The 18,015-nt window shown below is 42.3% G+C and overlaps 1 protein-coding gene across 1 annotated transcript; it reads left to right on the top strand.

The window, feature by feature from the left end:
* The first annotated feature begins 3,912 nt into the window (after positions 1-3,912).
* LOC145955899 (uncharacterized) lies at positions 3,913-9,249 on the top strand. The gene has a single exon (XM_083071294.1). It carries the CDS (start codon positions 4,376-4,378, stop codon positions 4,901-4,903), a length of 528 nt encoding a protein of 175 aa, XP_082927420.1. The 5' UTR covers positions 3,913-4,375; the 3' UTR covers positions 4,904-9,249.
* Positions 9,250-18,015: the final 8,766 nt, after the last annotated feature.

Genomic DNA, 18,015 nt, shown 5'->3' with positions numbered 1-18,015 from the left:
GACACTCCTAATAGTGAACCTGAATCACCAATTGGTCTTGATGGAATTCAACTAGATAGAAGTGCAGAGAATTCGTCAACAAAAAAAATTTGTGTTCCATTCACAGTTCAAGAAGATATTATTCTCGTGAGGTCATGGGTCAATACATCGAAGGATCCAATCATATGAGTTGATCAAACGTTACGACAATATTGGTCGAGAATCACAGAAGCATACAACAACGATGAAGACCGTGGCGAGTTCCCAGAGAGAGAATCGACTCAACTAAAAGCACGTTGGAATCGAATTCATCCTGCAGTTCAAAAATTTATTGGTTGCTACAAACAAGCAATTAGTAAAAAGAAAAGCGGGAGTTCAGAGAAAGATGTCATGGCATTCGCACATAAGAATTACACTCAAGATACAGGTAAAAAATTTGATATGGAGCATGCATGGGTCATTTTGAGAGATGAACCAAAATGGCAATCTGATTTCGTGCAACACAATTCAAAAAGAGGGAAGGTAACATCTGCAGGTGGTTACTCTTCGTCTTCCAACACAGAGACTGTAACGACCCGGCTGGTCACTACACACACCACTGTACACCAGAAACGCCAGACAGAAAGGACAAGTACATAAATATAGGGTCTAGAATATAAATATATACAAAGTCCCTATCTGACTAGAGTTAGAGTGTACAAAAAACAAAATACATTATCAACGGCTACACCAAGTAGCTGAAAACAACAAAGCATCAACAAGGATCCAGCTCCGCCTGCCAGATGCAGACTCACCACTAGCCACCCGCCTAACCCTGCTCTGCTCCCATACATAGTATGATCATCGCAGTCCAAACCACATGGAAACAACAAACGGTAAGCTAGTAAAAAGAAATAACATACATATATATAAATATATGAATAGTAAACAGCTACCCCTATCAGCACAGCAAATCAACACATCCATCAACTTAACAAAATTCATTTAAAGTACCACATCATTTAGCCATAACAGCACACATCTCACATCTTCAGCATACAACTCATCGATCTTACAGCATAATCAGCAATAAGCACACAATGCGTCGTCATGCATATCAACTCGGAGATCTCCTACAGCAACTCAGCCATTATTGATGGGTTCCTTCTCCATGAAATGACGTAGAGATGAAGGAGAGGAAGCCTTGACCTTGATCTAGGTTCAACAAGGAAGACAAAGGTAGGTACTTGGTGAAGGAAAGGAAGTTGACGTGAGAAGGGAGGTGTTTGGGCGGAAGCTATTTAGGAGATGGTGTTTGGTGATTTAGGTTGGCTCACTCCAAGGTAGGTGGAGGCCACTCTAGGTATCACTCTCCAAGGGTGGAGAATGAAGGTAGGCTAGCCGAATTTAGCTAGGGACTAAGGATAGGGACTTGAGGCATAAGAATGCTCACTCAAATTCATATATATCCAAAGTGTTTACAAGTGGTGGGGTGTGGGGTTTTTATAGGAGGAGTTGCATTTAGGGTTGCATTTAGGGTTGTATGGCCGAAAATGCTAAGGCCAAATGCACTCCAAATGCAATGCCAAATTAACCCTAGATGCAACTTGGTGGCCAAGTTTGGAATCTATGGGTTTAGATTGGCTATAACAAGGTGCATGATAAGACCATGCAACCTTTGCCCTTCACTTGGGCCTAAGCCTTTCTAACACCAAAAATAGGTCCAAACTTTGCCAAAAATTGCGTCACCTCCTCTAAAACACCTTAGCCCAAAAATTGAAAACCCTAATTATCTAAAGCACCCCATAATACAAGGGTAAAATAGGAAATACAAAGAAAATAAATCCTATGACTAAAATACCCCAAAATACAAGGGTAAAATTGGAATAAACCAAATAAATCCTACACTACTCAAAATTAGTCATAGCATTGGACCATGTGATGGGTTTCACATGAAGTACCATGGATGGTCCTCCATCAATTATGGCCTACAACAACTTAGCCATTATGGCCTACAACAACTCAGCCATTATGGCCTACAGCAACTCAGCCCTTATGGCCTACAACAATTCATATCAACATTCAACACAACACAACGTTGGCAACTCAACATATCAACTTGCAACACAACACAACTGTACAACTCAACATCAACTTGTAACACAACTCAACTTTACAACTCAACATGTCAACTTGCAGCACAACACAAATATACAACTCAACATCAATCAACCAACATCATCCATTAGTCATCACATTATATTCGTCTACAACTCAACTAAGCATAAAACAACATTAACCAACATATAGAAATTTTTCAGCTCCGCGCCCGGCGCACTCATGGTCGCGCCCAGCGCGGTACAACCAGAGAGCACCAGGGGCTAGCGCGCCCAGCGCAGGTATGCCTGCGCCTGGCGGGGCTCAGCCAGAGAGCCCAAGGCTCACACGTGCCCAGCGCATGCCAGGCGAGACTCCAAGGAGTCTCGCGCGCCCGGCGTACCTATACCCGCGCCCAGCGCGGGCATGGCAGAGACCTCCCCTTGGTCTCGCGCCCAGCGCAATTCAAATTGCGCGCAGCGCCCACAAGGCAGAGACTCCCAAGGAGTCTCACGCCTAGCGCGACAAAGGCTGCGCTCAGCGCAGAACATCAATATCAGCATATACAATACAACACACAACATATTCAACATATAATATGGCTTATCCATCTTGTTTACAACTCGTCTATCCTGTCAAATTACCCACCCAAACAACACCAATCAACCTAAGCACCTAAAACAACTTTCAACCTAACCAAATCACTAAATGTGAAATGGCAACCTTCACAGAAAACAGCACATCATGAGTTATACTACTCCTACCATGCTCATCCTTATCTCATATGAAAGATAATCAAATTTCCTACAACTCTCATGAATAAACCAAGTCTTAATTCATTCATCTACCTTGTTAAATATTCTAAAAACCGCAACAGCTATAGGTAAAGTTGGCAGCCTGACCCCTCTTCACTAAAACGGCCATATCTGGAGTTCTAAAACTCATTTTTGAGTGATTCCAGTGCCATTGGAAAGCTAACATCCAAGGCTACAACTTTTATGAAGACTATAAAGTCAAATTCTGAAACACAAATTCGCGCTCGGCGCGTTAAGTGTGCGACCGGCGCAATTCTCAACCAGAGACCTGCAAATTCTATTGCGCCCAGCACTGTCCTCATCGCGCCCAGCGCAATTCACCCAGAAATTGCCCATTTCAAGTCGCGCCCAGCGCGAAGAACTGCGCCCGGCACGAATTCAAACGGAAACCCTTACATGCTACGAAAATTTCACCAAAACCTGCGAAACTTAATAGAAAATACACATGCAATCCAGCCAAACGTTCCTATTTTCATCAAAGAGCCCAAAAATACCAGCTTTTCATGCATGCAATCACAAATCATCAAAATCCCGAAATTTCTTCCAAACTTCCGAAACCCCCAAAATCCCCATTTTTCAGCAACCCCAGCTCAAAAGCCAGCAATCATCAAACAACAAATGAGTTTAAGCACTCAGTCACAGTCAAGCACAGTAAAATAACTAGCTTCCCTTACCTCGGCGCGAGAATCCGAGCTCCGGGAAGAAAACGAGCTTGAACAGAGAAGAAAAGGGGAAGTAGGAGAAGCTTGAGGAAGCTCCGCACGGCTCAGCAAGAAACCCAGCACCACTACTCAGCTCCTAAGATTCACCACAGCCACTCATGATCAGAGAAAGGAAAATGGGGAAGAAGAGAGTGAAAATGAGGAGTGAGTAAGAGAAGTGAGTGAAAGAGAGTGGGGGAGAGAAAAATAAGGGAGGGGGGTCTCACAGAGACACCCATTGAACTTGATGAATATGAGATACCAACGCCAACATCCCGTCCGATAGGACAAAAGGTAGCCAAAAGGAAGGCCAAAGGAAAAGAAACTTCTAATACTAATGTTGTTGATTTTTCTGGCATAGAAAATGCAATAAAGGAGAAAAATGCCTATGCATCAAGACTAATTGAGTTGAAGGAGGCACAAGAAAGACGTTTGGCATATGAAACCATAATGAAGGATACTTCCAACATGAATGAGACTCAACGTGAAGCTCATGAAAAGTATTGTAACTATCTTAAACAACAATATGGGTTTTAATTTCTTTTAGGGTTTAGGTAAGTATTTGAGTTTTAATTTCTTTTATTATTGTAATTCAAATTGTGTTGTTGTAAAACTAGCCGTTGTAGAACTAGCCGTTATAAAACTAGCCGTTGTAAAACTAGCCGTTGTAAAACTAGCCGTTATAAAACTAGCCGTCGTAAAACTATTTATATGTAGACTTTGTCATCTAATCCTACTCATTCTCACATCTTCTCTCACACAAAATCCCCATCTATTCTTCTTCGATTTTTAGATTGATACGTGATGGATCGAAACAACAATTTAGATGATCCAAACATCAATTTAGATGATCTTTTGGATCAATTCATAGATGAGGAACTACACGACAACACTGACGAGGAATTGATCCAGTTGATGATACAAACCTATCAGGAACAACTTCCCAACACCACAAGGTCAAACCAAACAAGGAGGGTAGTTCATCGAAATCGTGAGGAAGGTCATGAACGATTGTTCAATGACTATTTCTCTGAAAATCCAGTATACACAGAAACTCAGTTTCGAAGGCGGTTTCGCATGCGACGACATGTGTTTCTCCGAGTTGTAGATGCCACAAGCAATCATGATGAGTACTTTCGAATGAGGCTCGATGCAACACGTAGAAGGGGCCTATCACCGTTGCAAAAGTGCACAACTGCTCTTCGTATGTTGGCTTATGGGACACCTGCTGACTTTGTGGACGAGTATATTAGAATTGGTGAAACCACTGCAGTGGAATGCTTACAAAGATTCGTGAAAGGAATTTGTGAAATATTTAGGGTGAGTATCTGAGACGCCCTAATAACGAAGACATTCAACGACTACTACGGATGGGAGAGGCACGTGTGTTTCCTGGAATGCTCGGTTCAATTGACTATATGCATTGGGAGTGGAAGAATTTTCCAGTTGCATGGAAAGGTCAATTTTGTCGAGGTGATCATGCCAATCCAACAATCATTCTTAAAGTTGTTGCATCACAAGACTTGTGGATTTGGCATGCATTTTTTGGAACTGCAGGTTCGAATAATGATATTACTGTGTTAAATGCATCTAATGTTTTTAACGAAGTTCTTTTAGGGACTGCTCCGACAGTGCAATACACCGTGAATAGAACCCAATATAATATGGGTTACTGTTAAGTCTCAATTTTACCTCTTTTTGGATGAGACTTATTGAACAAATTACATTCATCCTTTGAACCATTGCAATATAATTGTTCTCTTTTTGGTTCATTTTGTGTGCAGATATAACTAACCCAAATTTAGCTAACAATACCTTAATACACCTCATTTTTGTGCAGGTATTGAGCTAGGGACTTGAGGATTGAAGATCCATAGGATTGGAAACTAAAAGGAGTTAAGGAGCAGAGAAGAGGTTATGCGCCGGGCGCAAGGTGATCCGCGCCAGGCGAGCAAAACAGAGCATCTCACCTCTGGAAGCTATTGCGCCGGGCGCAATATGAATTGCGCCGGGCGTGTCCTGAAGACAGAGGGCATTTGGAAGGCCATGCGTCGGGCGCGAAGACTTATGCGCCGGGCGCATGAACCCTAATCTGTCTCCTCAAGCTCGTATTTGAAGGCATTTTCGGGGACTTCTCCCCCATTCTCACATTGGGCGCCTCCAGGAGCTGCGGAAGGGATTCCCAGGGCTTGGGATTGTCCGTGTGCGGATCTTTCCTTCGGTTCTTCACTTCCTCTTTCATCTCTATTTTGTATTTGCCCTCTTTGTTGAGTGGTTTCACCTATTTTGTGGGGTTAGATGTAACCAACGTACTCTATTGTAATCTTTACGATTTTAATGATATATATACATGTTGTTTTATTCTTTGTTGTGTTTGTTTCTATTCTTAATGCTTGCTTTGGATTGATCACCCTTTGCATGATTTAAGGTTCCATGGGTATTGGAAAATAACCTTTGAAACTAGTTCTGAAACATATGCCTAGTGGTGATTGTATCTAGGGATAGAGCTTGACCTATTAGTAGTCTTAAACCCTAGCCCGTAATGCGGCTGTAGATATTGGGTACTCAAGGGATTGATATTCAATATCCGCACCTAGGCTCTTTCTCTAAGGGATTAGGTTTGAGTAAACTCTTGGGTTGACTAAGCAATGAATTCAACAAGAGATTAAGGATACATTAGTGTTACGTTCGGTGAAATCTGACCCCCACAACCTCACAATACCACAATATCATTCCTTACCTTTTCCACTCACAAAACAATATTTATTTACAGCTTTCATTCCAATAGTCACAACTTTGCATTCACTGCACAAACTATGAAATTGGAATTATTCTTTAGTCACGAATAGTCAATAAATGCTTATATTACCTTCTAATCCCTGTGGATACGATATTTTTACTACTTGAACGGCCGGTATACTTGCCGTGTTTGAGACCGTTGATAGAATTAAACGAATTTACAAATATTAACAAAAGTGTTTCAACGGAAATCTCAACAAGTTTTTGGTGCCGTTGCCGGGGATTAGAATGGCGATTTAGTATTTATAGCTATTTGTGACTTATTCTTTTACTTTTATTTTCATTTTATGGTAGCAATGAATTGTTGAAGCTGACCTGGGCGCTCTAGTCCTCTACTTTCTCTTGTATGCTAGGTACTATGAACAAGATTGACCAATCCCTCTGAGCAATTGTTGAGCAATCATGAGATTGAGCACAAAGCAAGGAGGAACAAGAGCAACAGGAGGAGAAGGAGAGTAGAGCACTTCAAGTTGGTCACCGTCAGGCTCGGGACAGTAAACAAGCGCTTCCTGGGAGGCAACCCAGAGATCTGAACTGTGTTTTAGATTTTTGTTGCATGTTGTTCTGTGTTATAAGTGTTGTTTTGTATTATGTGTTGTGTTTTGTGGTATATGTTGTTTGTGTTATGTGTTAGTTGTTAGAATCATGTTTGAATGGGTAAATATAGGGTACATTTTGTTTGGAATGTGAGGAATGAGGCAATTCTGTGTCTAGGTGGAAATAAAGCCTGATCCTAATTTAAAACCTGGGCAAATTGACCTTTTAAAGTGACTACGTGCCGGGTGTGACTCTTTTGCGCCCGGCCTAGTACTCAATTTTTGGTCTCTGGAACCACCACGCCGGGCGCGTTTAACGCATGCCCGGCGCGATATCAGATTTTGGACCTCGTTGAGTTTTACTGATATGAAGCCCGGCGCATCTGTTCTGCGCCCGGCGCAAAACATTCCTGATACCTTGTATTTAACTATTTTTCATTCATGTTTCTTTGTGTTCTGTTTGTGTTGCATTGTCTTAGTCCATTTCCGTGTACATGCATTTTGTGTTTAATTTTGGTCTAAGGATATTCTCCATTGTGTTATAGTTGCTTGGTCATCACTATGTATACATTTTTGTGCTCACCATTCTTTTTCATGCTTATACTCCGCGACCACTCTTGGTTTCTAGGACTTTCAGGCATATACTAGTTGGCCTGGGGACCAGGCTCCTAAGTTTGGGGGAGTGGAGCTGCTGATGCAGACGGAGCCGTTGATGGTGGAGCAGCCCCTAAAGATGATGATGACCAGACCCCATAGAGGGAAGTATAGGGAGCCTACCTTAGTTTACCTTTGTCTATTGCAAATTATTTTTTGTCTTTTAATTTCAGTATTTTAATTGTTTTTATAGTTAGTTCTTTTTTGGTGATTACTTTGTTGGTTCTTTTGTGAATAGTCTGCCTTAGCATGGTTTTTAATCTTGTTGATACTTGTTTTGCTTGTGGTCGATTCTGGATTATAGTTTGCTTGATGTTTATGTTGTGTGTACCTTAGACATTTTCAAGTCACATTAGATCTTTAGTTCATGACTAGTTGCATACGGGTTTCAATGTTGATCATAGAACTGAGCTGAGTTTGATAGTTTGTGGATGCATAGCCGGGTGAGGTTTGAGCCTAAATACCTATGAGTGAACTACGCTTAGGTTGCATGATAGACTTTGCTTGAGTTTCCCTGGTGGTTTTCTTATGTTGTGCACTTATATGATCAAGGCATTTACATTTCCATATTTTGTTAATCATCTAAGCCAAAAAGCCATATCCACTTTCCACTTGACCCATACCTTCCTAAGCCTAAACACCACACCTTCCACTTGTCCCAAACCATGGAAAATTAACCATAACCTTTGCCTTGGTTAAGAGAGCAAATTGATGACATCAAATAAGTTTGGGAGAGTTGAAGAATGAGGAAATTTGGGAAGAAGAAAGTATGTGGTCAGCCATTACAAAAAAAAAAAAAAAAAAAAAAAAAAAAACAAAAAGCAAAACAAAAACAATAAGGCTAATGGCTTGGATCCGGTTAGGGGCATGTGCCAAATTGTTGTAATGGGGTATGGAGAGGGACATCATTATAAAATCTTATTTGCTCTCTTAAGCTATAGCACCTTCAATCCTTGAAAAACCATAAAACTGCTACCGCTTGACCCTGCTTGACCCAGATTGCCCTAATAAAGACCTTGTGATAAGTGTCTGCATTTGTTTTACCACTGGTTTCATTTGGAAACGAAGAGCAAAGTTGAATTATGTGGCGTGAGTAGTAGACTAGAGAGAAACACTCACCCTGATATACTAGTGTGCATAGAGAGAAACATTTTCCTAGTGAGGATGCATACACAGATAGTCATTACTCTTCTCAGCTCTTTGATCTCTTTTGAAACCTTTGTTTGCACCTTGTCATGTTCTATTACAATAATTGTGATTGGAAATTCATCTGAGGTTCATGCTTGCGAAAAGAAGATACAAGTGAATTAGGATGTAGAAATTGACTCACTTGCATTGCTTGTTATCTGCTAGATTAATTACCTTTTGCTTGAGGACAAGCAAGGTTCTAAGTTTGGGGGAGTTGTTAAGTCTCAATTTTACCTCTTTTTGGATGAGACTTATTGAACAAATTCCATTCATCCTTTGAACCATTGCAATATAATTGTTCTCTTTTTGGTTCATTTTGTGTGCAGATATAACTAACCCAAATTTAGCTAACAATACCTTAATACACCTCATTTTTGTGCAGGTATTGAGCTAGGGACTTGAGGATTGAAGATCCATAGGATTGGAAACTAAAAGGAGCTAAGGAGCAGAGAAGAGGTTATGCGCCGGGCGCAAGGTGATCCGCGCCAGGCGAGCAAAACAGAGCATCTCACCTCTGGAAGCTATTGCGCCGGGCGCAATATGAATTGCACCGGGCGTGTCCTGAAGACAGAGGGCATTTGGAAGGCCATGTGCCGGGCGCGAAGACTTATGCGCCGGGCGCATGAACCCTAATCTGTCTCCCCAAGCTCGTATTTGAAGGCATTTTCGGGGACTTCTCCCCCATTCTCACATTGGGCGCCTCCAGGAGCTGCGGAAGGGATTCCCAGGGCTTGGGATCGTCTGTGTGCGGATCTTTCCTTCGGTTCTTCACTTCCTCTTTCATCTCTATTTTGTATTTGCCCTCTTTGTTGAGTGGTTTCACCTATTTTGTGGGGTTAGATGTAACCAACGTACTCTATTGTAATCTTTACGATTTTAATGATATATATACATGTTGTTTTATTCTTTGTTGTGTTTGTTTCTATTCTTAATGCTTGCTTTGGATTGATCACCCTTTGCATGATTTAAGGTTCCATGGGTATTGGAAAATAACCTTTGAAACTAGTTCTGAAACATATGCCTAGTGGTGATTGTATCTAGGGATACAGCTTGACCCATTAGTAGTCTTAAACCCTAGCCCGTAATGCGGGTGTAAATATTGGGTACTCAAGGGATTGATATTCAATATCCACACCTAGGCTCTTTCTCTAAGGGATTAGGTTTGAGTAAACTCTTGGGTTGACTAAGCAATGAATTCAACAAGAGATTAAGGATACATTAGTGTTACGTTCGGTGAAATCTGACCCCCACAACCTCACAATACCACAATACCATTCCTTACCTTTTCCACTCATAAAACAATATTTATTTACAGCTTTCATTCCAATAGTCACAACTTTGCATTCACTGCACAAACTATGAAATTGGAATTATTCTTTAGTCACGAATAGTTAATAAATGCTTATATTACCTTCTAATCCCTGTGGATACGATATTTTTACTACTTGAACGGCCGGTATACTTGCCGTGTTTGAGACCGTTGATAGAATTAAACGAATTTACAAATATTAACAAAAGTGTTTCAACGGAAATCTCAACAGTTACTATCTAGCAGATGGCATATATCCAGACTTTGCTACATTTGTCAAGACCATCTCCATGCCACAGGGGGAAAAAAGGAAATTATTTGCCCAACGACAAGAATCAACGAGAAAGGATGTAGAACGTGCATTTGGAGTGTTTCAATCTCGATTCGCAATCATACGAGGTCCGGCACGTTTTTGGGATGCCGACATAATGAAAAATATAATTTATGCATGTATCATATTGCATAACATGATTGTCGAGGACGAGCGAGACACCTATCAAAATTATATTGATTATGATGGTGTAGATGATGACATGTCAAGATCTGAAATATCTATAGGTGCTCATTGTCGCCACTCGCCGAAACGGACCTTGGCATTCGCGACGATGGTTGGACTCTTTTTAAGTTTTGAAAAGTGATGGATTGTTAGAACGACTTATTCTCAAACTGAGACCTCATCGAACTAACAATTTTATTAAATGATTCACCAATCCATGTTAATCCCAAGCGGGACCCTCCATGGATTAGTGGTTTTCACAAAAAGAAGGGTTCTTGGAGTCGCCACCAATGTTTTACTCAAAACATTGGAAAAAGGGATAAGGCAATTGATTTTTGCAAATCAACCTTGGCCATTACAACCAGAGTTGGGTAAGGGAGTCGGTTACGTGCAGGGAAGGTGTTAGCACCCCACAACGCCCCTTTCGGGTTCCCTATGACGGATTATTTCATAAATAACAGTGTAAAATTACTAAATTACCCCTATTTATTAGAAACGATTATAAGCGGAATATTTACATGATGAAAATTCTAAATATGCAATGCAACAATCAGAAAGCAGTAAAAGGAAGGATTTTGAAAAAGAAACCTTTGAAGCGTGCTTTTATATATTTAAACAGACGTTAGGAGGCTTTTTGGCGCTCCTTCCCACTACACGCTTGCTCGCTCCTTCCCTAAAAATTAATTTTTACTATGGAAATCGAAAAGATTTCCCTTCGACTAGTTCGAATCCTCAAGCTAAATGCTCAGAACTCAAGAACTTCGTCAGATCGGCTCTCGGAGAGACTTCTAGGGCAGAACACTGCTCAAAAACCCCAGAATGCTCAACAAGAGGGTCCAAGAATCTGGAAAAAGTGTCCAAATGTGTGGAATGACGTCCAAATGACGTCCTATATATAGGAGTGAGGCGCAGTACGGCCTCTGACATCAATACGGCCCGTACTGAAGTTTTGAACTACAGTACGGCCGTATTGAATTTGGTACGGCCGTACTGAAGTTCAAAAACTTCAGTACGGCCGTATTGATTTCACTATGGCCCGTACTGAAGTTTTTTGAACTATAGTACGACCGTATTGAATTTGGTACGACCGTACTGAAGTTCAAAAACTTCAGTACGGCCGTATTGAGTTCACTACGGCCGTATTGCAGTTCAAATGGTTCAGTACGGCCGTACTGAACTTCTAGGAGGCCGTATTGAGCTCCAATCCTCCCACATCCTTATTTTAAGCTACTCTAAGACTTCTAAACCTATGAAGAATCATCCTAGGGTCTTCCAGGGTCTTCCGGGAGTCCTTTCGGCTGACTTTCCTTCGGTCTTCGAGAGTCTTCGAGTCTTATTTCCGACCCGGACAATTTTAGGGGTCTACAGCTGCCCCCCCTTTACTTAGTCAAACGGCTTTTTGGTGTACCGGTTGACAAGTAAAGGAGTTGACCCAATTGTCCGAGGAATAAGCCATCCTTCCGACTTGTAGTGTCTTCCGGTGGAAAATTGTTGAGTAGCCTCTCCAGGTTGAGTATTAGTCGTCGCCTCTCCAGGCTCGTGCATACCTCGGTGTTTCTGACAACCTCGGTAGCTGAGTACCGCCTCTCCAGGCTCTGCCTCCGTGTTTCTGACGACGTTAGCAGTTGCACACCTCCGTGTTTCTGACGACGTTGGTGGCTGAGTACCGCCTCTCCAGGCTCTGCCTCTGTGTTTCTGACGACATTGGCAGTTGCATACCTCCGTTGTTTCTGACGACGGGGTAGCTGAGTACCGCCTCTCCAGGCTCTGTCTCGGTGTTTCTGACAACCTTGACAGTTGCATACCTCCTTTGTTTCTGACGACGGGGTAGCTGAGTATTAGTCGTCACCTCTCCAGGCTCGTGCATACCTCGGTGTTTCTGACAACCTCGGTAGCTGAGTACCGCCTCTCCAGGCTCTGTCTCGGTGTTTCTGACAACCTTGACAGTTGCATACCTCCGTTGTTTCTAACGACGGGGTAGCTGAGTATTAGTCGTCGCCTCTCCAGGCTCGTGCATACCTCGGTGTTTCTGACAACCTCGGTAGCGTGAGTTTGCCCTCTCCAGGGTCTGCGGTTTGCCCTCCCCAGGGTTGCATACCTCCGTGTTTCTGACGACGGGGTAGCTGAGTACTGCCTCTCCAGGCTCTGTCTCGGTGTTTCTGACAACCTTGACAGCTGAGTTTGCCCTCTCCAGGGTCTGCGGTTTGCCCTCCCCAGGGTTGCGTACCTCCGTGCTTCTGGTCACTTTGGTAGCGTGAGTTTGCCCTCTCCAGGGTTTGCGGTTTGCCCTCCCCAGGGTCTGCCTCCGTGTTTCTGACGACGTTGGCAGTGTGAGTTTGCCCTCTCCAGGGATTTGTGATGATTTTGTCTCCACAATCCACGATGCTGCTTCGACGATTGTTTTTGATTTTTGTGCCACTGAGGGCTGGATAACGCAGGGATCCGTCTAGGGGATGTGCAGTTACTCATAGGTTCTTGTGTCCCAACTTTCCATTGCGTAGTTGGTGCCCACTGGGGAATTTCTGATTCCTTGGGGGTGTAGACACAAAGATGCTCTTTCTGATGTGAGCGGTGCCTTATGGTTGGCTGACGTCCTTTCGACGGTGGTGGAGTATCCCGGTTATCCTTATTCGGGTGACTCTTTTTGATTTTCTGGTTTTATTGCCTCTGCGTAGGCTGTTATCCGCTGGGGGATTCTATTGTGATGATTTTGTCTCCACAGTCCACGATGCTGCTTCGACGGTTGTTTTTGATTTTGATGCCGCTGAGGGCTGGATAACGCAGGGGTCCGTCTAGGGGATGTGCAGTTACTCATAGGTTCTTGTGTCCCAACTCTCTATTGCGTAGTTGGTGCCCACTAGGAAATTCTGATTCCGTGGGGATGCAGACACAAAGATGCTCTTCCTGAGGTGAGCGATGCCTTATGATTGGCTGACGTCCTTTCAACGTTGGTGGAGTATCCCGGTTATCCTTATTCGGGTGACTCTTTTTGATTTTCTGGTTTTGTTGCCTCTGTGTAGGCTGTTATCCGCTGGGGGATTCTGTCGTGTTGATTTTGATTGGCCTCTTCTGTTAGGCGGATTATCTTGACGTTCGGTGCTTGGCTGAATGCCGAATTCCGTTTGGGGAATGGTTATTGATGTTTTTTGATTTTTCTCTTTTTGAAGGAGTGCCTCTGAGTAGGCGAATTATCTTGATGTTTGGTGTTCGGCTGAGTGCCGGATTCCGCTTGGGGAATGGTTATTGATCTTTTTGATTTTTCTCTTTTTGAAGGAGTGCCTCTGAGTAGGTGAATTATCTTGATGTTTGGTGTTCGGCTGAGTGCCGGATTCCGCTTGGGGAATGGTTATTGATCTTTTTGGATTTTTTTTTTTTTTTTTTTTTTTTGAAGGAGTGCCTCTGAGTAGGCGAATGGGGATTGAAGATCTTATGTATCCCAGAGTATTATTTAGAAAGCCTCTTCAGGCTTAGCTTCACTCGTCGCTCGAGTTGGAAAGCTATCTTCCAATGAGGAAGTCTGAGTCCTTTGACTCGGATATTTCGTTTGGATGATCATTACTTCCATTGGGGGATCTTACTGATCTTGCTTTGATAGCTCTTACTGGGGATTTGGTCCAAGAGTGTGAGGTGAGAAGTCTCTGGGGAGTATTATTTCAGCAAGCCTCTCCAGGCTCAGTTATTCTGTACGATTTATTGATTTTCTGTTCAGCCCAAGAGTGCAAGCTGAGATGTCTCTTGGGGAGTATTATTTCGGCAAGCCTCTCCAGGCTCAATTATTCTGTACGATTTATTGATTTTCTGTTCAGCCCAAGAGTGCAAGCTGAGATGTCTCTTGGGGAGTATTATTTCGGCAAGCCTCTCCAGGCTCAGTTATTTTGTACGATGCGGTTGATTTTCTGATTTTTTTGCCTATTTTGTCGATTTTCGGCTTTTTCTGTACGGAGGGATCTCAAACACACTCACAGATAAAGTATGCAGAGGAATGAAGATGTTGTGATGAATGAGAGGAGGAGGGACGTATTTATAGAAAAAAGTACGGCCCATACTGAATTCAGTACGGCCGTACTGATCTTATTATTGATGTACAAAAGAATGGGCCAATACGGGTCGTATTGAATTCAATACGCCCGTATTGGTGTGGACGTTTATGGCTAATACGGCCGTATTCATTTCAGTACGCCCGTATTGAGTTGAAAATTTGTTCATAACCCTAATTTTAGTACGGGTGTACTGAACATGGTACGGGCGCATTATTTTTTCTGAAGTTTATATTTTTTGTTTTTTGTTTTTTTGTTTTTTTGTTTGTTTTTTCAATAAACAGAGAATAAGTGATCTTCCAGTACACCTATCATCTGTATGCATGTATGCGGTATGATGCACCTAATTCTATTTGATTTATTTTTCAAAAGAATTAACCGATGCGTTTCTCTGTTTGGATTTTGCCATTCCTCTAGACGGGCTGTGCGCTGCCAATTTCTGTAACCGAGGAATGATGCGTGTTATATCGAGATTGGTGTCATCAACCAAGTGATCCTTCCCTTCCTTTAGAAGACATGTCAACCCTCCTATTGACCACTATATCTCCATGTTTCCACTAGATTATTCTAAAATCGTTTGGGACAAGAGAAAAGAAGGGAAAGATATTTTTGTTCAAAAGTTTGTGTTTTAGAGGGGATTATTATTATTTTGAAAATGGTTTTTGTAAGAATGGCTGGCCAAGGTAGGCTCATGTGTTTAGGCTTGTTTGATTAAACACTTATGAAGTTAAGAAAGTCTTGTTATTTGACGTTGTGATTTGACAACTTAGATAGCTTTCCTTGAACCTTTCTTTTTGAATTCGGTTCATGGTACCATCATGGGTTTCTTTTGCTTTTTTGATTGTCCTTATTTTTGCCTAAAACACCCCTTTGTGGCGTCTTAGCGGACCTTTGTTTTTGTTTATTTTTGCAACCCTAATTTTTGCCTAGGTCACCCTTTTGTGGGATTCCTAGCGGGTTCTTTGCTCTTATTTTTGCGCAGCCCCCTTTTTGGGTTTCCTGCCGAGCTTTTTGTTTTTAGGATTTCTTTTTTTATCCATGATGGCACCTGTCGAGGCCAAGGAAAGGTGCTCCAAGTTGTCACACACTTCCACATAAAAATGATGCGGGTTTATTGTTATTAAGACGATTTTAACCTCATTTATGCTTATTCAAACAGGGTTAAAATAATGTGGTCTAGAAATTTATTGCAAGCAAGAAAAGAAGCAATAAGAAATAATAAAGAATGATTTTATTATAATTCTAGCGGAAACATGTGCCCTATCGAGGCTCGGGGGTCGGGCTGTCCCCAAGGAGTAATCTCTAACAGTCATCAGGTCTATACATCCCTATCGGAAGAAGAAGAACACTTGATGACGACGACCGGCCTTGACGCTTGTGAACCGACCTTCCTAAAGATCTGGCTTAAAGAACGTCGAGAAGGATCTTGGTTCCTCTTCGTCCTTTGATCTTTATTAGGGTTGTATCCTAACCCTTGTTTCCCCGGATTATCTTTAATAATGGGTAGCTCGGGAATCCCTTGGGAATCCTTGCCAAGTCCTTGTCCGGGCAAGTATCCATTCTTGGTGAGCATATGGGCTACCTTCTTCATTTCTCGGGGAAACGTTTCAACATTGGCAATCTCCAATGCTTGGAAGGCGGTTTCTAGAGCTTCCTCTGCTACATCCACATAAGGTATGGCAGATGGCTTGCTGATGAGTATGTCATCTTCAGCTTGTACGGTCACCAGCTTGTCACCCACTATGAATTTGACTTTCTGGTGGAGTGTAGAGGGAACAGCTTTCGCATCATGAATCCAAGGTCGGCCGAGGAGACAGCTGTACGCGGGAGTAATGTCCATCACTTGAAATTCGACATTAAAGATGGTGGGTCCAATTTGGATTGGAAGATTAATTTCTCCCACCACTTCTCTTTTAGAACCGTCGAAAGCTCGAACGATCATGTTGCTCGGGCGCATTTGGACTCCCTTGATTGCCATTTGATCGAACGTTCTTTTTGGCATCACATTCAAGGAAGATCCATTATCTACCAAGACTTTAGCGATGTGATATTCCTTGCACTTTACAGAGATGTGCAAGGGCTTGTTGTGGTTCGGTCCCTCAGTGGGGATATCTTCATCGGTGAAAGTGAGGTGATCATTAGCCGTGATGTGACTAACAATCCCCTCAAACTTGTCTTGGGAGATAGTGTGCGACACGTATGCCTCGTTCAAGACTTTCAACAGAGCTTGTCGATGCGGTTCGGAGCATAGGATCAACGACAACAGAGTAATCTTTGCTGGCGTCTTATGAAGTTGATCCATGATGGAATACTCGCTCTGTCGGATATATTTTAACAGCTTATCAGTCTCCTCCTCGGATTCTTTATTTTCCTCGGTTTTCTCTTTTTCTTTTTCCTTTTCTTTATTCTTGGGAGCTTTATCATGAAGATCTTCGGGAGTGTAGATCCTGCCACTCCTAGTCATGCCCCCAAGTCCAGCGATGTTAGAGATATCGCTGTCGGCAGAAGAATGGATGTCGTATATCCACGGCACAGCCTTATTTGATTCGTAGGGGGAAGGTCTTGGAACAGTAATCTTCAACGGTGTCGGACCTTCCCCTTTATTCGTCATGATTACCAACAACGAAGTTGATGTGCGTTCGCTTGGCGCGGTTGTTGGCTTACACTTAATAACAAATGGCGTGCGATCCATTCTGAACATACGCATCGCTTAATCCTTTCTTTTTATTACTATTATTAACGAATTACTAGGAGGGATGTATGAAATGCAAACCTAGATCCCTCCATGATCTTTGATAAGAATGCATGATATGAGATGATGGCGTTGAATATGCATGCATTGTGCTTATTCAACTAAGCATTATCATGTTTTCGGGATGCTCCTAAGATGATGCATGATATTGCTTGGTTTGGATAAATATCTTTTTTTTTTGATATTTTTCTTTGGGTATTTTGTTTTTTGTATTTTTCGGGTGAAAAGGGAAACTACCTATATGAATGTGATGAAGGTAGATGTTAACACCATGTAATGGAAGATTTTTTATTCCTATTTATTCTTATTTTAAAAGGGGATGTTGTATGTTTAAATAATGCAATGTATGCTCATACAATGTCACATAAATAATGCACAAACAATTCACTCATCCACGAACAGTCACGAGCGAATCACGAGGTAGAGGTATCCTACAGAAAAGTGCATATTCAAGGAGGTTCTAACTGTTCTCACCGGTCTGAGGCCCCCAAGGTGCCCCCATTATAGGGACCCAATCCCTCTCGTCGTAAGTCGATGGAAAGTTCCAACGCACTGTCGGACTTGAGTTCATGGTTTTCACCTTGAGTGATGCTTTCCGACAACGGTCTACGGGCACCTATAGACCCATTCGACAACCGGCCGTACTAACATCCACTCCCTATGGCTTTCCACT

The sequence above is a fragment of the Cajanus cajan genome, chromosome 3, assembly GCF_000230855.2.
Source record: "Cajanus cajan strain Asha chromosome 3, NIPB_CcT2T_4, whole genome shotgun sequence".
Classification (NCBI taxonomy): domain Eukaryota; kingdom Viridiplantae; phylum Streptophyta; class Magnoliopsida; order Fabales; family Fabaceae; genus Cajanus; species Cajanus cajan.
The sequence above is the reverse complement of the archived record's forward strand: the minus strand, read 5'-3'. Positions and strand labels throughout refer to the sequence as shown.